Source organism: Pseudophryne corroboree, chromosome 2, assembly GCF_028390025.1.
Source record: "Pseudophryne corroboree isolate aPseCor3 chromosome 2, aPseCor3.hap2, whole genome shotgun sequence".
NCBI classification, from domain to species: Eukaryota; Metazoa; Chordata; class Amphibia; order Anura; family Myobatrachidae; genus Pseudophryne; species Pseudophryne corroboree.
The window spans coordinates 995684502-995711434 of NC_086445.1; the positions used below are offsets into that span (position 1 = coordinate 995684502).

A 26933-nucleotide genomic window follows, 5' to 3' on the forward strand; every position below is an offset into this window, starting at 1 on the left:
TATATTCTCCCCGTACTTACGTGGGTTTATTAGTATATTCTCACAGTTCTGGCGCCTCAGGGAGACTGGTATCCCAACCACAGACACCTCGGTTACTCATCAGTGCCAGGCTATTCATGTGTCCCTATCTGATGTCGAATCACTAGTCAGGGGTACACCAGTTTTAGTTTTTCTAACAGTCTCCTCGATTCACTACTTCACGAAATTTCTTGTTTCAGTGAGTAATCACCTATGTCCCTCTGGTCAGCGTAGCTAAAGCACCCCAAATCCGGGTTTGTGTCGGTCTATGATTTAGCTGTATTCCACCTAGACATGGAGCTTTTAAAAGAGTTCCCACCACTAGTGGACAATCCTTTCGTGAGTCTACAACCTTTTGGCTAAGATAAGCGTAGTATCTGTTCTTATCAGTTTAATATCTGATACGCCCCCTGTCTGGGGCCATAAACCAGTTTCCCTTGCAGCTTTCTTTAAAGTATTTTACAAAAAGAAAAAGTGTCTGTTAAAGTGAACATCTGCAACAAGCGATGATTCAACGCCACCTCCCAGGTTGAGTTATGCTACTATAAGCTATTACTTGCCCGACCAGTGGGGTTGCCTTAGTAACAAAGACTAAGACAGCTTGGTAAAGCAAACATGGCCTCCTTCAGGATACGCATATAAGAGGGCAGGGCTCCTACTTAGAGGGGGCTACCAGGGGTCTCGAACTCCAGGAAAATTAGGTTATACAGTGGTGGCCATTATAGCCTTTTTCGGCTGTGTTACTACAGTGTTGAAGCTAATTCTAATGAGACCATGGAAGGTCAGCAGGTCTTCCTTGGGCGGCGGCCTGTAAAGCCCAGGCTGTGTTTTAGTATTAAAGGAGCTAGCTCAAGCGTCCCCTTGATTCTGAGAGCTACCTCCCTTAATTCAAGATCTCGCGCAGGCAGGTCAAGGCGCCTTCTGAGTACCTTGCGTACTCTAGGGGACTCTAGGAAATTAGGCCAGCTTCTATCTTTTCCAAATTTTTCAACAACACAACACTTAAGTCATAGTAGTGGTCTCTCAGGGCTAAGCGCTGAGTTGATCAGTGGCCTTCTCAGTTCTTTCTACGGGATTTCTGGATCATGAGAACAGAAGCTATGAGGTGTTCAGTTCACCGACCTGTCTGTACCTTATAAGTATGTAGGTCATAATATCCTCATTCTACAGGTGCTGAACAAGTTTCTTTAATTACCACATGGAGTCCCTTAACTCTGTTCGTACCATGCAACTGGCTGACTTCATGACATCCTTGCACTTTGAGTGGGCATGTCTCCGCGTGGCTATCCCTACCAGGGAGGCTTAGCGGCTGTTAAAATGCATCTGCCATACACTAGCAGGTGATTCTTCAAGGCCTTTTCCCCAAATTTACATCGTTTCCTCTGAGGTTCATATGGTCTGATTATTGTACTTTCAGATACTGTGAGTCTTCAGTGGTCGCCAGGACCATGATGTTTATAGCAGCTCACCGGCATCACAGAAGTGCCAGGATCCTTCCTTATGGTGTCGACCATCTCCTCCTAAGCTGGAATATATATGGAGGCAAGTCATCGATACTTCTTGTACAGGGGAGGGTTACATGTGTGCTTTGTTAGACTTTCGCCCATCATCTTTGCCTTCAGCAGGGAGGAATTGGATCTTGCAATTCACCATCCGTAGGTTCATCATAGGGGGTCCATCTATGCCTTCCTGCACCTTCAGACTCCAATTACCAGAGGTTAGCTACTCCCTCATGTGGATATTCTAGTCCAACCTAGATCAGGATCGCCCACTTTTGAGTTCTGATCACCACTGATGCAGGTCTTCAGAGGGCTGGGCAGGCTTTTGCCCATCAAAGGATGTATGGCTCAAGGTCGCCAGCTACTCATTAATACGGGGATCTCATGGTGGTCTGTAGGCCGGGCCATTTTCCTTAGCTGGCCATTCCTCGGGTTGTCCATTTTACATAATAGGAGAACGCTGTAGTCATTACTTTCTGATTCCAGGACTTCCCTCCATTGAAGGTACACCAGGTTTCTGATAGGCAGACAGTTTTCTTCCTGCTCCGATGGCAGTATTTATTCCTGTTGAGCCGGGACATGCATGTCATTAAGAGGGCCCTGCATCCGGAGGTGCTTTTCGCTTTCTTGTCCGCTCTTCTGGTCCCTGGAACTGGTTATGATGGTGTCTCCACATAATCAATAGCTGCTACAATTTTTCTCCAACGCAAACATCCCGCAGTCTTGCTACCAGACGCTACTGCAATTCTGTGTTCAAGCCTTCCCTGACATCTCGATGGGTCTCGGCTTACCAGTGTGATACACTTACATTGACTCTGGTAGAGGGGCTAGACTTTTCTTAGAAGTCTACACTTCAATGTCTGCCTCTACAACGTGATACCGGGCATTGGCTCCTGCCTTCTTCAGAATTTGTCCCGTCTCATTTTGGCCGGGTGGCTCTGGTGATGTCCATTGTAAGAGTAAGAAGTTTCTTCCTACTGTTCACATTGCCTTGAGACTGTCTTTGGCCTGAGTTTTTGTCACTGGGTTTGACGACCTCTCTTGGCATCTTAGTCTCCACGGTGGGAACCCATTGTAATCTTAAGTCTCACTGCTCCCTACTTTCTCCAGACAGGACGCTACCTTGGTTTGGGATTTCACTCTGATTACTACACTCCATCTCTTCACCCTGTCTGTGCTTTCCATAGTCAGCTAGCTCTGTATTCTGTTTGTACACCCTCCATTGGGATCCTGGTGGTGTTGGGTCTTCTGTGTTTAGCTCCTGTGTCCTACCGTTGGCTCCTTTTGAGTCCGGCTTGGGTGGAGCTTAGCTGGCTCTCTGGGTTAAGTGTTTTCTCCCTTGCCCTTCGATCACGTGGACCTGTTCATAGTTTCAGAGTCTGCTCCTGTACCTTTCCTCTTGTTTTTCGTACGGGCCATCTGTTCCTTCACGATTTCTTGGTTTGCTTACCCACGCGGGTCTCTTCATTTTACATTAACCAGGAGGTTGCGGTTCCATCTACTTTGGAAGATAGGCAAACTCCTTGCATCTCTGCGGACAGGACCTAGGTTATCCACTGATTTCGCGCGCGCTTCGCTTTGTCTGTTTTTCACAGGAGGGACTGACTTCCTTCACTAAAGTGGTGGGCCAGATGGTTATGTCTACCACTCCGTTAAGCCTTTCGGTGATGGATCCTCCCACTCTGATTGGGGTGGTTCCTTGTTCCACCCTATTGTTCAGCGTTCTTGGGCAGCAGAGTGTAGCTTTGCAGGGTGGCCATGTACTCTGCTGCTCACACATTGCTTAACCTTATATGTTGAGACCTTTTACGTCGACTGACGCCACCGTCGGGTGTTGGATTCTTGCCGCAGTCCAGGAGCGTTCCCGCCCTTTAGGGGACAGCTTTATGACGTCCCAGCGTATAGTCTCTCCTGTACCCCCTAGTGGACGAAAAAGAAAAGAGGTTTTATGGTCTTACCTGGTTAAATTGTTTTCTTTGAGTCCATAGGGGGCACAGGACGCCCTCCCTGGATCACCTGACTTGCGGGACATTGTTCATAATTCAAAATGGAGTCTCTACGAGCAGTGATCTCCAGTCTGGAGGAAGGGGATTTTATGGTGTCGGTGGACATAAAAGATGTCTACTTACATATTCCCATTTATCCTCCACATCAGGCTTACCTGAGGTTCGCAATTCAGGATTGTCATTACCAATTTCAGACGTTGCCGTTTGGTCTGTCCACGGTTCCAAGGATTTTCACCAAGGTAATGGCGGAAATGATGGTTCTGCTTCGCAAACAAGGAGTCACAATTATCCCGTACTTGGACGATCTTCTGATAAAGGCGAGATCTAGGGACCAGTTGGTGAAAAACGTGGCCCTGTCTCTGACAGTTCTTCAACAACACGGTTGGCTCCTAAACTTGCCAAAGTCACAGATGATTCCGGCAACGAGGTTGTCATTTTTAGGGATGATACTGGACACAGAACTACAGAGAATTTATCTTCCGGTGGAAAAGGCTCAGGCACTTCAGAACCTGGTCAAATGAATTCTGAAACCACCAAGCGTGTCAATCCATCAGTGCACTCTATTGCTGGGGAAGATGGTGGCGACCTATGAGGCCATTCAGTTTGGCAGATTCCATGCCAGAGTATTTCAGTGGGACCTGTTGGACAAGTGGTCCGGATCCCATCTACACATGCACCGGAAGATAGTCCTGTCTTCAAGACCAGAATATCGCTCCTGTGGTGGCTGAACAGCTCTCACCTACTGGAGGGACGCAGGTTCGGAATCCAGGACTGGATCCTAATGACCATGGATGCAAGTCTCCGAGGATGGGGTGCGGTCACCCAAGGAGTAAACTTTCAAGGAAGATGGTCAAGCCAGGAATCTTGTCTCCACATAAACGTTCTGGAGTTGAGGGCCATTTACAACGGCCTTGTACAGGCGGAACATCTTCTTCGCAATCTGCCCGTGCTTATCCAATCGGACAATGTGACAGCAGTAGCGTACATAAAACGCCATGGTGGAACAAAAAGCAGAGCAGCAATGGCAGAAGTCACAAAGGTTCTCCGCTGGGCAGAGAAACATACAAGAGCGCTGTCAGCGATCTTCATTCCAGGAGTGGACAACTGGGAAGCAGACTTTCTCAGCCGACACGATCTCCATCCAGGAGAATGGAGCCTTCATCAAGAGGTCTTCACGGAAGTCACAAGTCGTTGGGGAGTTCCTCACGTAGACATGATGGCGTCGCGCCTCAACAAAAAGCTTCAGAGATATTGTTTCAGGTCCAGGGACCCTCAAGCAATAGCAGTGGATGCACTGGTGACACCGTGGGTGTTTCCGTCAGTGTATGTGTTCCCTCCACTTCCTCTCATTCCAAAAGTTCTAAAGATCATGAGAAGAACAAAGGTTCGAGCGATCCTCATTGTCCCAGGTTGGCCAAGGAGGGCTTGGTATTCAGATCTTCAGGAATTACTCATAGGAGATCCCTGGCCTCTTCCTCTGCGCGAGGACCTGTTACTGCAGGGGCCGTGCGTATACCAAGACTTACCGCTGCTAAGTTTGACAGCATGGCGGTTGAACGCCAGATCTTAACACGGAAGGGTATTCCCAGTAAAGTCATTCCCACACTTCAAGCCAGGAAGGGAGTAACGTCTAAACATTATCACCGCATTTGGAGGAAGGTATGTATCTTGGTGCTAATACAAGAAGGCTCCTGCGGAAGAGATTCAGCTAGGGCGTTTTCTCCATTTTCTACAAGCAGGTGTAGAGGCGGGCCTGAAGTTGGGCTCAATTAAGGTTCAAATTTCAGCCTTATCTGTTTTCTTTCAAAAGCAATTGGCCTCCCTTCCAGAAGTTTAAACTTTCGTGAAGGGTGTGTTGTACATCCAACCTCCATTTGTGCCTCCTGTTACACCATGGGATCTTAACGCGGTGTTGCAGTCCCTTCAGTCGCATTGGTTTGAGCCTTTACAGAAGGGAAGCGGACTTCCTCAGTCGCCACGATCTCCACCCAGGGGAGTGGGGACTACACCCTCGGGTGTATCAACAGATCATCGCCAGGTGGGGCTGCCCACAGATCGACATGATGGCCTCTCGCCTCAACAAGAAGCTTCGTTGCTATTTCTCGCGAACCAGAGACCCTCAGGCGAGCGTAGTGGATGTGCTGACAACGCCATGGCCGTACCAGTTGGTCTGCCTATTTCCTCCGATTCCGTTGATCCCCAGGGTACTCAAGAGGATCAGGCATCACGGAGTGCAGGCAATCTTGATTGCCCTGGGCTGGCCTTGAAGAACGTGGTACGCTGCTCTTCTGGACATGTCGGTAGAGGACTCTTGGCCTCTGCCGCTAAGAAGAGATCTTCAGCAAGGACAGTTCGTTTACCCGGACTTAAGGTGGCTTCGTTTGACGGCATGGAAGTTGAGCGGAACATCCTAGCTCACAAAGGGCTTGCCAAAAAGGTCATTGTCACTATGGTGCAAGCCAGAAAACCTGTGACGTCAAAACAGTATCTTCATATCTGGCGGAGATATGTCTCTTGGTGCGAGGAACGCACATATCCATCTGCGGAATTTCACTTGAGGAGATTCCTTCGTTTTCTGCAGGCTGGAGTGGATAAAAGCTTATGTCTTGGATCCATCAAGGTCCAGATTTCAGCTCTTTCCGTCGTCTTCCAGAAGAAGTTGGCTCTCCTGCCAGAAGTTCAGACCTTCTTGCAAGGGGTTCTTCACATACAACCTTCGTTTGTACCGTCTACGGCACCTTGGGATTTGGATGTGGTGTAACGCTTTCTACAGTCCTCCTGGTTTGAACTTCTGATGACGGTAGAAGACGAATACCTCACGAGTTAGACGGTGATGTTACTGGCCCTGGTTTCTGCTAGACGTGTCTTAGAATTAGGGGCCTTATCGTGTATAAGTCCCTATTTGGTCTTTTTTGAGAACAGAGTGGAGCTCAGGACTAGACTGCAGTTCCTGCCGAACCTATTGTGATTCCGTCCAGTATTGGCACTTCTGCCCCTCCAGAGGCATTGGATGCAGTGCGAGCCTTGAAAATCAATGTCAACAGGACGGCTCGGATCAGAAAGACTGATTCCTTGTTCGTGCTGTATGATGTGCAGAAAAAGGGTTGCCCTGCTCCAAAGCTGTCTCTTGCTCGTTGGATTCGGCATACTATCCAACAGGCCTATGTGTCGGCAGCCTTACCTGTTCCACAGTCTCTGAAGGCCCACTCTACGAGATCGGTGGAGTCCACCTGGGCGGCTGCCCATGGAGTCTCGGCCCTCCAACTGTGCAGAGACTACTGCAACTGCTACCTGGTCGGGGAAGAACACCTTTGTGAATTTCTACAAATTTGATACCCTGGCCAAAGAGGATACCCAGTTTGGGCAGGCGGTGCTGCAGATGTCGCCGCACGTTCACGCCCGTTCTGGAAGCTTTGGGACATCTCCATCGTACTAATCTGTCCCCAATATCCCTTATGGATGCTAGAGAAAATAGGTTTTTAAATACCTACAGGTAAATCCTTTTCTCGTAGTCCATAAGGGATATTGGGCGCCTGCATCTGTGCGGTGACTTTCTGCAGGTTCTCTGTTAGCAGAGACGTGCGGTGGGGTGAGGCAGAGCCTTTCCTGCCATACCAACGTTTGTGCTAGAGTTTTTACTGTATAAAGTATGTGAAAAATACAAAGAATATGTTTGAAATGTTTTCTTTGCATTATTCTAATCATTTTTATAGCCAAAACTTGAGTAAAAAGTCTGGTAGGTGAGGAAGTGCCTCACCTGGCTATCTTTTCTGCACATCTCTGAGCAAAACTCACCTAATTTAGTTTAAACTGCTACACCTGTGTATAATGCCAAGATGTACTCTTTTGCTCATATATTGCGTGTAAATCTGGCTCTGGTGCTAGCCAGTGCCTCCTGAGCCATTTTGCTCACTGCACGTCCCTGTCTGTTAGGTGTTACCTGTTCAGCTGTTGCTGTTAATGTTGCCAGCTGTTGCTGGCCTGGTTATGTTTTGGTGTGCTGGTGTGTAAATCTCACCACACTTATTATTGTCATGTTCCTTCTCTCAAGTATGTCATTTCTCCTTCTGGCACTGTTTTACCTATAACTGCCTGTGGGAGGGGGCATAGAGGGGAGGAGTCAGCACACCCAGTTGAAGAAATTTAAAGTGCACTGGCTCCTTTGGACCCATCTATACCCCAGCGTACTAATCTGTCCCCAATATCCCTTATGGACTACAAGAAAAGGATTTACAGGTAGGTATTTAAAATCCTATTTATTATCATCATCATCATCATCATTAGTAATGGCTAATTATGGTATCCGGTCTCTAGGTCGACCACACTTAGGTCAACATGAATTAGGTCGACATGCTCTAGTTAGACATGACAAAAGGTCGACATGAGTTCACAATTTTTTTTATTTTTTTTCCCTTTTTCATACTGTGCGATCCACGTGGACTACAATTGGGAACAGTAACCTTCGCGAGCCATGCGAGGGGACACTGTGCACTAATTGGTGTTCCCGGTCACTCTACAAAGAAAAACGACACCATTTTTAAAAAAAAACTCATGTTGACCTTTTGTTATGTCGACCTTGCTTGTGTCAACCTATTTTAGGTGTCGTCTTTGTTACCGTCAACCAATTTTGGTCGACTTTGACACTGTCAACCTAAGTGTGGTCGACCCTATGAACCACACCCGCAAATTATATAGCACTTAGCAGAATAACACTGCTAGGGGATAAAGAATTTTCCAGAAAGCAATCCTTGATACGCTTATTTAATGGGGTGCTTTGAACGCATACTAATACCCCGTTCAGATTAAAATCCAGGTCGCACTTGGGATTTTGTAACTATTACAGTCTGGATGCAACCCTACTGAGATCCCTTTCCTGGGTTATTCCTGGGTCTGCAACATCTCTGCACACAGGTAAAGTGCAAGCACTTGGAGATGAGAACTCTATTGGTTATGGTCTTAAAATGTTTTTCTGATACATTTTTTTTCTATTTTTCACAGTAGTGGAAGAAGAACATGCTTCAAAAGAATTAAACATAGTAGAAGTTAGTTCTTCCGATGAAGTGAAAAAGGATTCATCAAAGAAGAAGTCCAAAAAGCACAAAAAGCACAAAAGTAAAAAGAAAAAAAAGAAAAAGAAAAAAGAGAAAAATGAAAAAAGATCAAAATCTGTTTCAAGCATTGAGGACCAAGAAAATCTGATTTCAGAAACAAAATCCGTATGGAAACCAGCATTTACATCTCCTCCAAGATTAGAAGATTTGTTATCCAAGACAGAAATTGTGAATATAGATGTGCTACCGTTAGTGAATGTACATGATGTAAATATTGGTTCTACGAAAGAAGAGCTACCTGCTAGGCCACAGTTAGATGTAGAGTCTGGATTTTTTGGTCCCAAATGTCCAAATGAAATGAATTCTCCTGCCATTTGTGAAGCTGAAATGCCAGAACCACTTGAAGAGTCAGCTTTCAATAATCAGCAAAATTGTGAAATCACAAAGTGTAAGGAACAAGATGGCAAAAAAGAAAGTGCAAACTCTGACACTTCAAAATCTCAGCCAATTGAAATAACATTGTCCCAGCCATGTTTGAATTCACAAGAAAAAGCTGTTGCGTTAAGCAGTAGTACACTGAGTGAGAGAAAAGAAGATTTGCCTTCTCTTTCAGATGAAGCATCTGCATTAGTATCAAGATCACGGACGAAATCGGACAGTGATAAGTTTCCAAAATCTGCTGCAAAGTCACGATCAAGATCTAAATCTTTGTTAAGGCAGCATCGATCAAGATCTAAGTCGTTTGTAAAGGCCTCAAAGTCCCAACAAATCAGTTCCAAGTCTACTACCAGACAACAGTCACGTTCTAGCTCCTATGGTCGAAGACTGCAACGGTCTCGATCCAGCTCACTAGCTCGGCGGCAGAGGTCAGCCTCCAAATCTCCAGTGAGGCGGAGACGATCTCGATCTAGAACTTCTAAATCCCCTGTAAGGAGTTGGTGGTCACAGTCCATAAAAAACAGGCAAAGATCAGTGTCAGTTGGAAGAAGATACCGGTCAAGAACTAAATCGCCTGCAAGGAGACACAGTTCGAGATCCAGATCAATTGAAATAAGGCATCGTTCAAGGACAAGGTCCTCTGTTACAAAGCATAGATCAAGGTCCAGATCAACAAATTGGAGACGAAAATCAAGGTCAACCAGCAGAAAAGCTAGGTTGCGGTCAGACTCAAGAGGTCGGAGGAGAAGATCAAAATCTGCAAAACGGAGACGATCAAGGTCAGGCTCAGCTGCGCGAAAGCGGATATCGAGGTCTGGTTCTGTTACCAGAAGACAAAGGTCCAGGTCTAGCTCAGCAACCAGAAGACGGAGGTCCAGATCTTGCTCAGTAGCCCAAAGGAAGAGGTCTGGCTCAGCAGACAGAAGGCGGAGGTCCCCCTCTGCTTCCAGGAGGCGAAGGTCAAGGTCCCCCTCTGCTTCCAGAAGGCGAAGGTCCAGATCCCCCTCAGCTACTAGGAGGCGAAGGTCCAGGTCCCCCTCTGCTACTAGGAGGCGAAGGTCCAGGTCCCTCTCTGCTACTAGGAGGCGAAGGTCCCCCTCTGCTACTAGGAGACGAAGGTCTGGGTCAGCCAGAAGGCGTAAGTCCAGGTCCAGCTCTACGACCAAGAGACGCAAGTCCAGATCAGTCTCGGCACCTAGAAGACGTAGGTCCGTGTCTTTGGCTAGGAGGCACAAGTCAAAGTCCGGCTCAACAGCCAGAAGGCGTAGGTCCAGGTCCAGCTCGGCAGGCAGTAAACATAGGTCTAGGTCCGGCTCTGTCAGAAGGCATAGGTTGAGAACTGGTTTTGACGCAAAGAGACAGAAGTCCAAATCCATGTCACCCACCAATAGAGTACGTGCCAGGTCAAGCTCAACTGCCAGAAAAGGACAAACACAGTCTACCACAAAAAATATCTCAAGATCTGCTAGAGGACGAAGATCAAGGTCAGGATCAAGATCAGTTGAAAGGAAGAATAGATCTGGGTCTAGAGCATCCACTGAACTCAGGAGGTCAAGGTCCATGTCATTAAATAAAAAGCAGCTTCCCGAATCTTCAGCTGAGAAGGAGACTAATTCTACTTTATCTTCAAAAATCAGTAGAGATGAACTGGAATTACTTAATATAGCAGGATCACATTCTAAATCCTTAACATATCAAGAGCAGATTACATCACCAGTAAACCTGCTGGAGCCAGGCAATGAAAATGAGAAAGTAATGGAGTCCTCCACCTTTGCAGCAGTTACGAATTTTCATGATTCTCCATTGAAGACTTCTGACCAAGAGAAGCAGGCAGCATGCACTGATTCCAAGTCGCTAGTCCAACTGCAAAATCTTTCATCTCCTAAAGAGCCGCAAACTCTTCCGAAGCCTTCTATAGAATGTTGCCCGGAAACTGAGCCGATGCATTTATCATCAACACAGACAGACTGCTCAGAACTGCCAGCAGTATCCATAAATATATTCAGTACACAAAAAGACTCTACCAGGTTGGAAATTTTAAATGATACCCCTTTAAAACCTCTGAAAGCAGTCAGTCCGGATATTAATAAAGGAAGACTTATTTATCCAGTAGATGAGCCAGAGTTTAATACTGTAGTAAATACTGCAGAATATGGATCAAGCAACAGTAATTCCGAAGAAAAATCTTCAGGCAAGTTGTCCAGTGTTGCAAATGTGGAAATTGAGGTTGTACAAAATCCAGAACCAAGAATCATCAGTGACACCTCCACAAATAAAGCTTGTGTTCCAGTGATTACACCAGGTCATGTGGGAAGTTCTAGCACAACAAATACATCAAAACAGCAGAAGCCTGAAGTTTCTGGTGAAAGAGGCATAGTTGTTTCTGCTCAGGATGATGACGCTACTGACACCACATCTGACTATAAGCACGTTATTGATGATACGCTAGAATTAGCTAACCAAAATTTAGTTACTTTAAGCAATGCCATTTTAAAATCTGAAGACAATGCATTTAATCTTAAATCGACTAGTAAGCCCATTTCTCCAGCCAACCCCTTAACCTTATCAAGCATAGAACAGCCAAGTCATCATGTCACTACGACGTGCTTTGTAAAGGATGCAGTTGTGTCCAACAAATGTTCAAATCAGGATTTCCGTAAATCTGATGAGGTATACAATTTATTAAGTTCACCTCAGAGACTTTTTCGGTCCGAGACTAGTGCACACACAGAAAAATCCAGCACTTGGCCTGAGCAAGGCATCAGCAGTTATGAATCAAACAATGAAATGGAACAGTTGCATTATGCTTCCCCCACTATCATCACTTCTGAAGCAAGGATGAAGCCATCTTTCTCTCCGGCAGTTCCCCACAAAGATTTGGATTTATTATGTAATAGGCAAGCTAAGTCTCCGATAGCCACAGCATTTTCAAGTGAAGCCTTGAATTCGTCTGTACTTGGTAGTCCAAGAACTGTTCTTTCTGCCAGTACCCAGCTTTCAGAACAAGGAATCTTGTTAAACAGTGATGATCCTTCAGAAAACTATTTTTCAAAGCAGAACGATGCGACAGTTTCTAATTTCAAGTCATCGATCATGACTAAAGATACAGTGAAAGAGGATTGTTCTGATGGCTCTCAAGCAATTCAAGAAAGGCTATACTTAAGTAAGGACTCTAATTCACATGACTGTATTCCTATACCTACTAGTGGGTCTGAAAGAGAATTTACTAAATCCAGTAGTTTGCAAAAAGATTTTCAAGTTGTCAAAAATACTGACCGAAGTGTGTTCACCCAACATGAACAGAATTCCACTGTGTCTAATGAGACAACTGAAGAGAGTATGAAATCTGATGACCTTGTTGGAAGCTTCGCAGTAGACAAACCTGTACAGAAGGGAATTTTACCACATGAATATATTGATCTCTGTGCTCGTAACACCAATATAAATGACCTATCTAATTCCTCAGAAAAATCTGGAACATTTTCAGAAGTTTCCACACAGCTGGAATTAGCTGAAGCCAGTGCGAACCTGCAAGTTCTAGGCAAACACAAGAGCACAGGCGAGCCTGAGAGGTTACACTTTACTCATTTAAAGTCTTCAGTTCTAAATTCAGCAGAAATTTTTTTAATATGTCACCAAAAGGATGAGAAGACTGTCTCCAGCATTCAGGGTAGTGAATGTTTTGAATATAGTCCACCACATAAAGAATCTGGTGGTTTGCAAAATTTCCCACCTTTATCTGCTGCAGAGCAGCAAATTTCTCAGCCGCTTACGCAAGACAAGCTTCACATTTGTGTATCCACCAGCAGAGGCAACGATGTGTGCAGTGTGGAAGAAAAGACTGCTTCCCTTCACAATCAAATTCCACCATATATTTCTTATGCGGAGCACCCTAGTTCCAAAGAACAGAATGTTGATTTACTGGAGTCTGAAGTCAAGTCTTTGCCGGCATCTATCAAACCTGATGAATCTGATTCTGGTTCCTCTGACAAGGTCCCTGAACATATATTTGACATCCCTGCAGCTCATCCATTGTCTTTTTATAAAGGAACGGACATTAAAAAGCAAATATATGATGAGGGACCTGCAAATAGTGATGGCAAAGGCTCTTATCCTAAACATTATGGCAGAGGTCTTTGTAAACCTCTTACAGCTGACAATAGATATGAAAAACACAAAAGAAGTAAGGGCAAAGATTCCTCTTATAGCAATGCAAGAGAAGGACATACCCCAAGTGCAAGCACTCCCATTATTGGTGAGCATGAATACAAAAACCTCACAATTGCAGCAGATGAAGAATCTCTAGTTGTTATACCAAGCACAAAAAAATGTTCTGATTCACCTATGATTTTTAAATTAGACATTGTGAACGTTGAGAAGAGCCATTTGGTTGCGGAGAAAATATCTGAATTATCAGAAATGATCGTTGAACAAACTGCTTCAGAGGTCAGAAAGGTCAGCAAGGATTGCTCTCTACATAACAGTGATAATCTGGATTCCAGTGTGGTCTGCAAGGACATGGTAGTTGATCATAGTCGGTCCAGTAAACAGACTGAAAAGGAAGCTAAAAGTGTTGCTTCGTCAAATTATGCACTGCCTTGCAATACTGAAAGTAACAACTTAAGCACGTCTAGTACTATCCTGTCAAATACAACCAAAATAGCCAAATTAGAAAGTCGTCTTCGTGACTTTGTGAAGCAGAAAAATTTGAGTGCCAGCCAGGATTATGAACCTGCTTCAATCTCCAGAGCTTCTGAATCTAAATACTGTAATAAAATTCCTGAGCAGGAACATTTACAGTTGGATGTTCTAGAGACTGATAAAAGCAGCCATGAAAAGCTTATTAAACCTTTTTCTGCAGTGAGTAGCCACTTGTTGAATCAGAAAAAGTCTTCTGAAATTGGGTTTAATTTAGTGACCCTTCTGCCTAAGCATGAGACAGTGCTGAATCGTGAACAAAAAAATTCAAAGACCAACATTCTTAGTTCTGTTAAACCCATTGAAGCCAGTGCCGTTGAGGAGAATGAAAAAGCTCACATTTCACATTCTAAAGGGGCACATGTTGGTTCAAAACCAAATAAACCACATATAGATCAAATATTGTCTTTTAAGCCCACTCTGCATGACATGAAGAAGTCTTCTGAAATACCACTGCCATTGCACTTTAAATTCACCAATACATTTAAGAGTGTCACTATACCTGATTTGTGTAACATCTCAGAAGACAGCTCTGGTATAGAGACCTCTAAAAACAAGTCCTCCCCAGAGCCCTCATGTCCCACCACACTATCTTCAGAGGCTTCAGTGTCTAGCTTAGGGTGTTCTCTTGAGTTACCTTCTGCTCATCCAAGTGCTATTGTTTGTGAAGAATCCTCAAAATCCAGCTCTCTTGAAAAACCCTCACCTGATGAACATTCTGTGCCCCCACAACTGGACAGTGAAACGGAACAACCAACTGGTAAAAACTTGTTGCCTGATAACATCCAGGGATCAGATGACTCACAGTCCTGCTCTACCAAGCATGCATTTCCCCATCTGTCAAATGCTTTGTCTAAATCAGGTGTTAAGCAGCGTCAGTATCGCTCAAGGTCAGTGGCCCGGGATAGTCGCTCACTGTCTGGAGACAGGGGACGGACTTCTCGGTCAAGGTCAAAGTCCACAGCCCGAAGAAGACGTTCTCATTCAAAATCTGTGCCTCGGAAAAAGCGATCACAGTCCTCAACAAGAAAGAAAAGCTCTCATTCAAAATCTGTCAAAAAGAAACGCTCACGCTCCAGGTCTGGAGGACGGAAGCGACGCTCACAGTCTAAGTCTAAAGGCAAGAAAAAACGCTCACCTTCCAAATCATCTGGAAAAAGAAAGCGCTCAAGCTCAAAATCATCAGAGAGGACCCGATCTGTTAAACCTTTGGGGAAGCAGCGATCTTCACGCTCCAAATCTAAAACTCGAAAAAACCGATTACAGTCTAAATCCCCAGGCAGAAAAGGAAGGTCACGCTCTAAATCGGGAGCCAGGAAGAGTTCACGTTCCAAGACATCCGGTAATAGAAAGTCTTCTCGCTCTTATTCACCAGCATGGAGAAGGCAGTCACGCTCTAAGTCTTTCTCCTCAAGGAGTCGCTCACGGTCATTGTCTGCATCTCCAAAAAGATGTTCCCGCTCAAGAAATAAGGGCCGTTCTCTCTCCAGATCTCCAGCCCCACGGCATCGTAGTCGTTCAAGATCACGTGCTCGCTGGAATCGCTCAAGATCTCGAGGAAGGTGGTGTCGATCTCGTTCTTTGTCAACTTCCAGACGACGTCGCTCTAGGTCATCTTCTAGACTTTCTCGTTCTTTGTCAACAAAGAAAAGAAAATCCTTGTCAAAGTCGCCTGTCCGCAGACGCCGCTCGCGGTCACAAGCCAAGCAGAAAGACAAATCTCCTGTAAGTAAACCGAAGTCCACTTCTCCACTACCACAAAAGAAAATAGCTTTGTCAAAATCTGCAGCATTTAAGCACAGTATTGGATTAAAGTCTCTTATTCAGAAGCAGCTATCCCAAGCAAAGTCCAAAGGTGTTGGTGGAAAGTTGTCAGTTAAGGAACAAATACCATTGCCTACAGTAACAGCAAGAGCACAATTGCCCAGTTTTTCTACTAGAGCAAATGTTCCTGTGCCCAACTTGACAAATGTAGGACAAATACCGGTGCCCAATTTGGCAGATGTACCTTTGCCCACTGTGACTACTGGAGGACAGATTCCTTTGCCCAGTGTTCCTCCTGCAGAACAATTGTCTGTGTCAAATTTAGTTGCTGAAACACAATTATCTGTACCTGACTTAACCAATGCAACTCAATGGCATGTTCCCGATATGTCTAGTGGATCTCAGTGGCCTGTGCCTGATATTGCCACTGGAACTCCGTGGTCTGTTACTGACTTGGGAAATGGTACTCAGTGGCCTATGTCTGATCTAGCAGCTGGTTCACATTGGCCTTTGCATGACATGACTGTTGGAACACAATGGTCTGTACCTGATCTTGCTGCTGGAACACAGTGGTCTATGCCTGATGTTGCCACTGGAGCACAATGGGCAGTACCTGACTTGACTGCTGGAGCACAATGGACGGTGCCTGACCTTACTGCTGGACCTCAGTGGGCTATGACAAATCTAGCTCCAGGAACACAGTGGGCCGTGCCTGATCTGGCCGCTACAACGCAGTGGACTGTGCCTGATCTCACTTCCGGAGCTCAGTTACAAGGGGCAGACATGGCCTCCGAAGCCCAAGTTCCGGGGTCTGACCTTGCCCTTGAAGCCCAAGTTCCAGGTTCTGACCTAGTCACTGAAGCGCAGGTACCAGGATCTGACTTAGCAACGGAAGCCCAGGTTCCTGGCTCAGATATGGTATCTGAAGCCCAGGTACCGCCTGAGCACGAGCTAGCACCTGAAACACTTAATCTGATGCCTGATGTAGCTGCTGAAGCCCTAGTGCCAGTAGCTAGTGGGACTCTTGTGCCAGATGTAGCTGCTGGAATTCAGTTGCCTGATGTCGCTGCTGTAGCACGGATGCCAGTTCCTGATGTTGCTGCTACAACGCACATGCCAATGCCAGATGTGGCTACTACAGGCCAAAACCGGATGTCTGACTTTGTTCCTGCATCGGCTTATATGTCTGCCCATGAACCATTGTTTGATGTTGATAATGCATCCAAGCCATCCATTTACTCTGACTTTGTTCAGGCTTTGTCACCTGAAGAGCACGCTGATCGTTCTGCTTTGTCAAAGCCCATCGCGTCTCCTGAACACCAACCTCCTGAACACCAAGCTGAGGCTGAACGGTTTGATACGAATACACAGCAATCAACTCATGAGCCTATGGCTAGTAGTTACCACAAGAACAAACTCTCTTCATCCTCTGTGCAGTTTCCAGCACTTAGTGAGCCTGAATATCCATTGTCCAGTGAACTTAATGTCAGGACGTCACCACTAGACAAACAGGCTGATCAAATAGTCAATGTCACGATGACTGAAATGCCTGAAAATTGTTCACAAATACTGTCTTGTGCGGATTCTGCACCTCATCCAGATAGTGAAACATGTAGTACATCTGAGATTGCATTTATTGAACCCTGCCTAGATTCTGAACATCAGTTATTGACTGTAGAACACACACTTTCTATCTGTCCCCTATCTAATGATTCCACTGTTAGTCATGAACATGGCTTATTCATTGAACCCCATGCAAGCTCTGATGGTTCTTTTCTTGTTGAATCCCTTTCTGGTTCTGACCGTCCTCTTCAGGTTGAAGCAAGTGACAGCCCTGATTGTCTTGACAGCCATCCACTAGTTGAACCCTACACAAGTCCTGATTGCACCTTACTTATTGAACCATACCATAGTCCTGATCATAACCTACTGGTAGAATCCTATTCCAAACCAGATCACACATTATTGGTTGCCCCTTATGCCAGTCCTGACCACCTTCTATTGAATGAGCAATGCTCCAGTTCTGACTCTCAGTTGGTGACTGATTTGTGTAGTGGTTCTGATAACTCCCACTTGGTTGAAACTTGTACTAGTCCTGAGCACACTCTGCTGGTTGAACCTTATGTTAGCCCAGAACGTCCCCAGCTGGTTGAACCTTATGTGAGCCCAGAACGGCCTCAGCTGGTTGTATCATATGCCAGTCCAGAACGACCCCAGCTAGTTATATCGTATGCCAGTCCAGAACGGCCCCAGCTGGTTGTATCATGTCCCAGTCCAGAACGGCCCCAACTGGTTGAGTCCTATGCCAGCCCAGAACGGCCCCAACTGGTTGAATCCTATGCCAGCCCAGAACGGCCCCAACTGGTTGAATCCTATGCCAGCCCAGAACGGCCCCAACTGGTTGAATCCTATGCCAGCCCAGAACGGCCCCAACTGGTTGAATCCTATGCCAGCCCAGAACGGCCCCAACTGGTTGAATCCTATCCCAGCCCAGAACGGCCCCAACTGGTTGAATCCTATCCCAGCCCAGAACGGCCCCAACTGGTTGAATCCTATCCCAGCCCAGAACGGCCCCAACTGGTTGAATCCTATCCCAGCCCAGAACGGCCCCAACTGGTTGAATCCTATCCCAGCCCAGAACGGCCCCTACTGGTTGAATCCTATCCCAGTCCAGAACGGCCCCAACTGGTTGAACCATATGCCAGCCCTGTCAACACCCACCTGCTTGAACCATATAGCAGCCCAGAATGCCCACAGCTGGTTGAACCGTACTGTAGTCCTGACCGCCCCCAGCTGGTTGAGCCATATGCCAGCCCTGACCACCCCCAGCTGGTTGAGCCATATGCCAGTCCAGATCACGTCCAGACATGTAAACCTTACTTTAGTCTTGTCTTGACTGAAACATTTTGCAGTCCTGCTGAAGCCATTCCTATCTCCCCTGAAAAGCCTGAAGATGAAGTATGTTCTAGCCCCAGCCACCCTTTGGCATTAAAAACGTCTGACCTTGTTCAACATCCTGTTTCATACAATCCGCCATGCAGTAATGATATATCAGACAAAACTGATGAAAGTCTTGACTCCTCTTCAGTTGATCCAATTGCCAGATCCAAACTGATACAAAATCCTCAGCCCACTTTGAAATTTAGTTTTGATCAACTAGATGAATGCTCTGTACAGCCAGCTGTAAAACCAGAACTTGACATTTCTGATTGCCCCCATTTAGATAAACCTGTTAACATTGTTAAACCACTGCCAGAGGAAACTTGCCAGGTGCATGTGCAAACATATTCCCATGAAAGTGGTTCCAGCCCTAGCCAGGCTCCTTTGGAAGAATGCTGTAGTAACCCGATTAAAAATATTTCAAAGGAACTTTATGGCAGTCCTCAACATTCCAACCGGAATGAATGCACCGATCACTTACTGTCAAATGAACACTATGCAAAGCCAGCCCAAGTAGACTTTCCCAGCTCTACCATAGCTCAGCTGGATGAATCCTGTTCCACCATTGATCATCCCAAGCATTCTCCTTCTGACTCTCACGATCAGCGGCCACTTGATGAAACGTGTGCCAGCCCTGACCAACTCAAGCTAAAGGAACAGTGTGTCAGCCATGATCAGTCCGAGCAGAAACCACTTTGTGCTACATTTGAACCTGCCCACTCAAAGGAAGATTATGTCAACACTGACCAACCACAGCCAAACACAATGTATACTGTCTTAGACCACCCCCATCAGGAGGAATACATTTCCAGTGCACTCAGACCAAACATAGATGAACATTGCTCTAGTGGTACCCAAGCGCCACTCGTTGAATCCATGCATATATCCAGTGAATCTTTAGGTTATGATTCTTATTCTAGCTCTCACAAGCCTTTGCATAAGTACTGCCTTGATCATTCAGATACAGTTGTAGAGCATGGCTCCATAAATATCTCCGACAGGTCTGTGTGCAGTCCTTACCAAGTGCCCTCTAGTCCTAATGAGCCGCTGCCTGCAGGTGATGCAGTGGCTGGTCTTCATGTGCCACTGGTGTTTGGAGATGCAGCGTCTGATCTCCACGTACCGCTGATGAAAGGTGAAGCAGCATCCGCATCCCATGAGCCACTGCCAGGGGACATAGCATCTGGTCATGAAGTGGAGCTGGCAGGTATTGCAGCTGGTACAGACTTGGCTGGTGAAGACACTCCAGGTGAAGCAGCACCCTGTGTGGACTCTCCACTGGCGTACAGCATAACACCTGGATCCAAATCACCTGTGCAGGACAGTGTCACACCTGGTTCCAAGTCCCCTGTGCCTGAGAGAGAAGTAGGCAGTTCCGTCTCCCCCGTGCAAGAAACACCTGTGTCCTGTTTTGATCAAATTCCCTCTAAAAGAAAGGCGTACAGGTTGCAGCCAGTTAAACCCCCAGTTATCACTGAGCACCTCTTAGCAGATGAAACCGTCGGTAGTCTTGACAATAGTTTGTTGGATAGGTCAACAACAACTGCCGATCATCTGCTAGTGAAAAAACCTCTTCTCCGCTCAGATCGGCTACTTCAGCATGAATCACTAGAAATCTGCAAAAATCCTTTTTCAGAAGAATCCTTTCATAGCCCTAGACATTCCCCTAAAGATAATCTAGCCACTCCTGATGATTGCAGCGAACCCTGTGTGTTTTCTGCCAAAACTAACCAAACCCTTCCTGATGGAGCATATTCCAATGCCAGCCAACCGGATGCCCAAAAAATCCTTCAAACAGATGACCCTCTTACCAGTGACCTTCCCCTATCGGCAGAACCAATTTCTAATAAATATGCTAGTGTTTTATCACCTGGGAAAAATACATCTTGTGCAGCTGATTTACCCTGTTCTAACCAAGATCAATCACAGACTTTCACTTCTAATCAGGTATCAGTGATGTCTGTTGAATCAGCATCTGAGGATCCTGATAACCATCTTAAAATTAGTCACCATTATAAAATTTCACCTCCAGACCTATTGCCGTATGATTCTGAACAGCCAACAGGAATGTCTTCTACATCTGAACCTTCGAATGAGCCTGTTCTATTCAACTCACAGCCACCTCCAGAGCTCCTGCCATATGACTCTGAGCAACCGGCAAACCCTTTTCTCAGTATTGCAGACTATTCTTCTGACCAGAGTTCTTCGGTTTTTCATACACCACCTGAGTTGTTGCCCTATGATTCTGACCAGCCTACTGTTTTGAGTCCAAAAAAAAGCTCAGATACTTGTGTAGAAGAATTACCAGTCTGCAAATCAACCAATGAGCTTGTTCAAAATGATCCTCCTGTCATGTTAATTTCCCTAACAGAATCTCCAGAATTTAATGCACTTTCTGTGGACTGTTTCTCAGAGACTCTACCTAAAAGTAGTAAAAAACAGTGCGACAATGAACAGTTTCCCAGTTCGAGTTTAAAAACACATGAGCAGTCAGATGAAAGTTGTAAAACTGAAACAGCGCCTCACCATGTGACTTCTGTAAATGAATTATCAGTTAGCATTAAGTTTGATACGTTGGAAGGTACTATAATGAAGGATCCTTTAGAAGAGGAAGTCGGGTCTTCAGAAACGTTAGCTGAACATACGGCATCCATAACATCAGTTGCTCATATTTCTCAGGAATTATCGTGTTCTGTATCTTCTGTTGATAAGCCAGTCTGTGTATCTGAGCAGCCATGTTTGTCTGAATTACCATCTCATCAGCCTTTTACAAAAATTGAGCAGTCTCTTCAAGAGTCCGTTTTGGTTCCAGAGCTACCCATGAAATCTGATTGTCCCATTTATAGAATTGAAGACCAAACAGAACAAACGTCTTTATTATCAAATATTTCTCCCACTTCTGAGATACTGGGTTCTGCGGAAATGGTGTTGGTGAATGTTTCAGAGTCTGAACTCTCCACCGAAATGCCTGCAACAGAAGGAGTAGTGACTTTGGAAGCTACTACCAAATGTTCACAATCTACGTCTTTGTCAAAAACAGACATTCCACAATCCCTTGCTACGGCTACAGAGAACGAGTCCCACCCAGAATCCAAAAGCCGAATGGCACGATCACAATCAAGATCAGAGGACAGGAGAAAATCAAGATCAAAATCTGCTACACGAAAAAAGCGGTCACGCTCAAAGTCTGGTAGAAATAAGTCCCATTCTAAGTCGCCGTTGAGAATGAGGCGTTCTCGTTCTACATCCGCAACTGAAAAAAAGAAGTCACGCTCTGCTTCGGATACAAGAAAAAGGAGGTCTCCTTCTGCTGTCAGGAAAAGGCGTTCTCGATCTGCCTCTTTGGGTCGTGGAAGACATTCTCGTTCAGTGTCAGTAGCCAAAGGGAAGGACTCCCGATCCCGATCTGTGGCTCGCAGGAGATCCTCACGCTCACCCTCTACAGCTCGAAGAAGACGGTCCCGCTCTTCGTCATTCAGAAAGCGCTCTCATTCATCATCTGTTGGACGCAAGCAGTCACGTTCACCTTCTGTGGCTCACAGGAGGCGCTCTCGATCCCATTCTCTCTCTCGAAGGAGGCACTCACGATCTGCCTCTACATATCGCAGAAGGCACTCTCGCTCACCATCTGTCACTCGTAGGAGACGCTCTCCATCTGTGACCCGCAGGAAGCGCTCTCGCTCCCCGTCCGTATCCCGCAGAAGGCGCTCCCCTTCACCGCCTGTGTCGCGCAAGAGACGCTCCCCTTCACCACCCGTGTCTCGCAGGAGGCGCTCCCCTTCACCATCTGTGGCTCACAGGAGGCGTTCTCCTTCACCTCCTGTTGTACGCAGGAAGCACTCCCCTTCACAGACCGTTGTCCGAAGAAGGCGTTCCCGCTCCCCATCTGCCTCTCGCAGAAAACGCTCTGGCTCTCAGTCAGCTTCTCGCAAAAGGCGTTCACGTTCCTCATCAGCTCCCAGAAAAAGGAGGTCTGGCTCCAAATCGCCATCACCAAAATCACCAATAAACAAGCAACGCGCTCAGTCAAAATCTGATCGATCTCGGAGTCGCTCGCCAAGTAATATTGCACGTAAGAGGAAAACACGGTCGCGATCTTCATCAAGAGACAAAAACAAATCCATTGAAAAGAGGCGTAAAAGATCAAGCTCTAAAGATCACTACAGCATTAAGCAAAGACGAAAAAGTCGAACGCCTCCCAGGCGGAAAAAGTCGAGATCTCCTGCAAGAAAAGCAAGTGTGTGTAAATCTCCAGTTAGAAGACGCCGGTCGCGGTCACCAGTAAGGAGGAAGAGTTTCAGCAGGTCCCCCGTTCGTCGAAAGCGATCAAGATCTAGAGACCAGTCAATGGACTCCATGAGGTCGCCAAAACGCCTTACTGATCTCGGTGAGTGTAATGATGTTAAACTGTGTGTGTTTGTTCAGCATATGGTAAAGTCTTTTTAGGTACAAATGCATCACACAGGGCATTTCACAATTTGTTAAAGCATCCTCCACTATATTCTTTCTCATTAGTAAATTATTATGGCTCATGCTGATTTTCAGATGAAAACTATTCAAGGATGAGATCATATTAATACAATCACTGCAGAGTTTTTGTGACCTTAAAAATACGGAATCGCAATTGTGTTTATACAAGTCACAGGAAGAGATGATGTCTGATATATTTTTACAGTAATTTTGTGTATGCTTTCTGTAATGATACATTCTCACCATTAAACTACTAATAGGTCCACCCTGCTTTCTGAAGTCTTTCAGTGGAGAACATGGTGTCATTGTCTGTTGGAAAGGGTTATTGTAGGTCAGAGTTTCCCAAACTCCCAACATTACATTGCAGATCTTAAGGCTATCCATGCCAGATGGTTAAATAAAATTCACTTAGGTACTGATTAATTAACCTGTGCTCAGGCATAAATTCCTTAAAACCTGGATTGTAATTTAGCAAATGGGAAAATTCTGCTGTAAGAATTTGTGGGCATATCTTGATCTTCAGTAGTTCTTCACTGACACGTGTGCCTCTCCCACGGAGAGTATCTGAAAAGAGGATTTTGGTACTTACCGATAAATTCATTTCTCTGAATCCACTCGGGACACTGAAAGAGCTTATACAGTAGGGGTGTGATGCTTGCAACCGGAGATGTGGCACAATCTAAAATTAAGCATTTTATGCACAGCCAGCTCCTCCCCCTTCACGCCCCCCATCCCTCAGTTTGGAAAATTTGATGAAGAGAAGAGGACATGAGACTACAAACCTGTGGTGATGAGCCCACCGTAACAACAAATCAAACAGCATCCAAGAACTTTCTTAAAAGAAACTAACGCTGTTTGCACGAACTGTTAAACAAGAACACTGAACACTACAGGCTGACAGCACCGAGGCGGGTGTCCAGTGTACCCGAGTGGATTCAGAGAAATGGGTTTATTGGTAAGTACCAAAATCCTCTTTTCTCTGTCACCCACTAGGGAACACTGGAACAGCTTATACAGTAGGGGCAGTAGGGGACGTTCCAAAGCTACTCCCGAGGGCGGGAGTGCAGTCAGGGACCTGAAAAACTAGTCGTCCAAACTTTGAATCTCTGGACGCAAGCGTATCGAACTTGTAGAATCTTGTGAACGTGTGTGCTGATGACTACGTTGCTGCTCTGCAAAGCTGAGTATTAGAGGCTCCTCTGGCTGCTGCCTATGAGGCACCTACCGCTCTGGTAGTATGGGCACTGACCTGAGACGGAACCAGTTTACCATGGGATATATAAACTTGTCTAATTGTAAGCCGAATCCATCTGGCCAGAGTCTGCTTAGATGCTGGCCAACCCTTCTTCGGACCATCGTAAAGTGCAAACAAATGATCAGACTTTCCGATGGATGACGTAACCTGTTACGTCTAAAGACACATCTAAAGACACCTCCCCTTCTGCTGTTCCTTATAATGATGGGACCACAATTGATTAATGTGAAACCCCGAAACTACCTTAGGGAGGAACATTGCCCTTGTACGGAGTTCTGCCCTATCATCATGGAAAATCAGAAAGGGGCTTTTATACAATAAGGCCCCTAACTCAGAGACCCATCTTGCTGATGCTAAGGCTAGCAACAGTTACCTTCCAGGAAATATACACTGCTCAAAAAAATAAAGGGAACACTTAAACAACACAATGTAACTCCAAGTCAATCACACTTCTGTGAAATCAAACTGTCCACTTAGGAAGCAACACTGATTGACAATCAATTTCACATGCTGTTGTGCAAATGGAATAGACAACAGGTGGGAATTATAGGCAATTAGCAAGACACCCCCAATAAAGGAGTTGTTCTGCAGGTGGTGACCACAGACCACTTCTCAGCTCCTATGCTTTCTGGCTGATGTTTTGGTCACTTTTGAAAGCTGGCGGTGCTTTCACTCTAGTGGTAGCATGAGACGAAGTCTACAACCCACACAAGTGGCTCAGGTAGTGCAGCTCATCCAGGATGGCACATCAATGCGAGCTGTGGCAAGAAGGTTTGCTGTGTCTGTCAGCGTAGTGTCCAGTGCATGGAAGCGCTACCAGGAGACAGGCCAGTACATCAGGAAACGTGGAGGAGGCCGTAGGAGGGCAACAATCCAGCAGCAGGACCGCTACCTCCGCCTTTGTGCAAGGAGGAACAGGAGGAGCACTGCCAGAGCCTGCAAAATGACCTCCAGCAAGCCACAAATGTGCATGTGTCTACTCAAATGATTAGAAACTGACTCCATGAGGGTGGTATGAGGGCCCGACGTCCACAGGTGGGGGTTGTGCTTACAGCCCAACACCGTGCAGGACGTTTGGCATTTGCCAGAGAACACCAAGATTGGCAAATTCGCCACTGGCGCCCTGTGCTTTTCACAGATGAAAGAAGGTTCTCACTGAGCACATGTGACAGAGTCTGGAGACGCCAAGGAGAACGTTCTGCTGCCTGCAACATCTTCCAGCATGACCGGTTTGGCAGTGGGTCAGTAATGGTCTGGGGTGGCATTTCTTTGGGGGGCCGCACAGCCCTCCATGTGCTCGCCAGAGGTAGCCTGACTGCCATTAGGTACCGAGATGAGATCCTCAGACCCCTTGTGAGAGACCATATGCTAGTGCGGTTGGCCCTGGGTTCCTCCTAATGCAAGACAATGCTAGACCTCATGTGGCTGCAGTGTGTCAGCAGTTCCTGCAAGACGAAGGCATTGATGCTATGGACTGGCCCGCCCGTTCCCCAGACCTGAATCCAATTGAGCACATCTGGGACATTGTCTCGCTCCATCCACCAACGCCACGTTGCACCACAGACTGTCCAGGAGTTGGCGGATGCTTTAGTCGAGGTCTGGGAGGAGATCCCTCAGGAGACTATCCGCCACCTCATCAGGGGCATGCCCAGGCATTGAGGGGAGGTCATACAGGCACGTGGAGGCCACACACACTACTGAGCCTCATTTTGACTTGTTTTAAGGACATTACATCAAAGTTGGATCAGCCTGTAGTGTGTTTTTCCACTTTAATTTTGAGTGTGACTCCAAATCCAGACCTCCATGGGTTAATAAATTTGATTTCTCTATCGTCCTAGTGGATGCTGGGGTTCCTGAAAGGACCATGGGGGGATAGCGGCTCCGCAGGAGACAGGGCACAAAAAGTAAAGCTTTTCCGATCAGGTGGTGTGCACTGGCTCCTCCCCCTATGACCCTCCTCCAGACTCCAGTTAGATTTTTGTGCCCGGCCGAGAAGGGTGCAATCTAGGTGGCTCTCCTAAAGAGCTGCTTAGAGAAAGTTTAGCTAGGTTTTTTATGTTACAGTGATTCCTGCTGGCAACAGGATCACTGCAGCGAGGGACTGAGGGGAGAAGGAGTCAACTCACCTGCGTGCAGGATGGATTGGCTTCTTGGCTACTGGACATCAAGCTCCAGAGGGACGATCACAGGTACAGCCTGGATGGTCACCGGAGCCGCGCCGCCGGCCCCCTTGCAGATGCTGAAGACAGAAGAGGTCCAGAATCGGCGGCTGAAGACTCCTGCAGTCTTCTAAAGGTAGCGCACAGCACTGCAGCTGTGCGCCATTTTCCTCTCAGCACACTTCACACGGCAGTCACTGAGGGTGCAGGGCGCTGGGAGGGGGGCGCCCTGGGAGGCAAAATAGTACCTATAAAGGCTAAAAATACCTCACATATAGCCCTAGAGGCTATATGGAGATATTTAACCCCTGCCTGATTTCTCAAAATAGCGGGAGACGAGCCCGCCGGAAAAGGGGCGGGGCCTATCTCCTCAGCACACGGCGCCATTTCCTCTCACAGCTCCGCTGGTCAGGACGGCTCCCAGGTCTCTCCCCTGCACTGCACTACAGAAACAGGGTAAAACAGAGAGGGGGGGCAAATTTATGGCGATATTTTTATATAACAAAGCAGCTATAGGGGAGCACTTATGATAAGGCTATCCCTGATATATATATAGCGCTTTTGGTGTGTGCTGGCAAACTCTCCCTCTGTCTCCCCAAAGGGCTAGTGGGTCCTGTCTTCATTAGGAGCATTCC

The 26933-nt window shown here is 46.4% G+C and overlaps 1 protein-coding gene and 1 pseudogene across 9 annotated transcripts in view; both read left to right on the plus strand.

Moving 5' to 3' along the window:
- The window catches only part of SON (SON DNA and RNA binding protein), a 331417-nt gene that overhangs the window by 119299 nt on the left and 185185 nt on the right, over window positions 1–26933 (plus strand). For all 9 annotated transcript variants that reach the window (XR_010241576.1, XR_010241575.1, XR_010241577.1 and 6 more), the window contains exon 3: window positions 8522–22801. Coding sequence is in view for 4 of the 9 variants with exons in the window: in XM_063956485.1 (XP_063812555.1) it covers window positions 8522–22801 (14280 nt within the window). In the remaining 5 variants the exon portion in view is untranslated. The remainder of the gene's footprint in view (window positions 1–8521; window positions 22802–26933) is intronic.
- On the plus strand, window positions 355–534 carry LOC135052865 (U2 spliceosomal RNA; annotated as a pseudogene).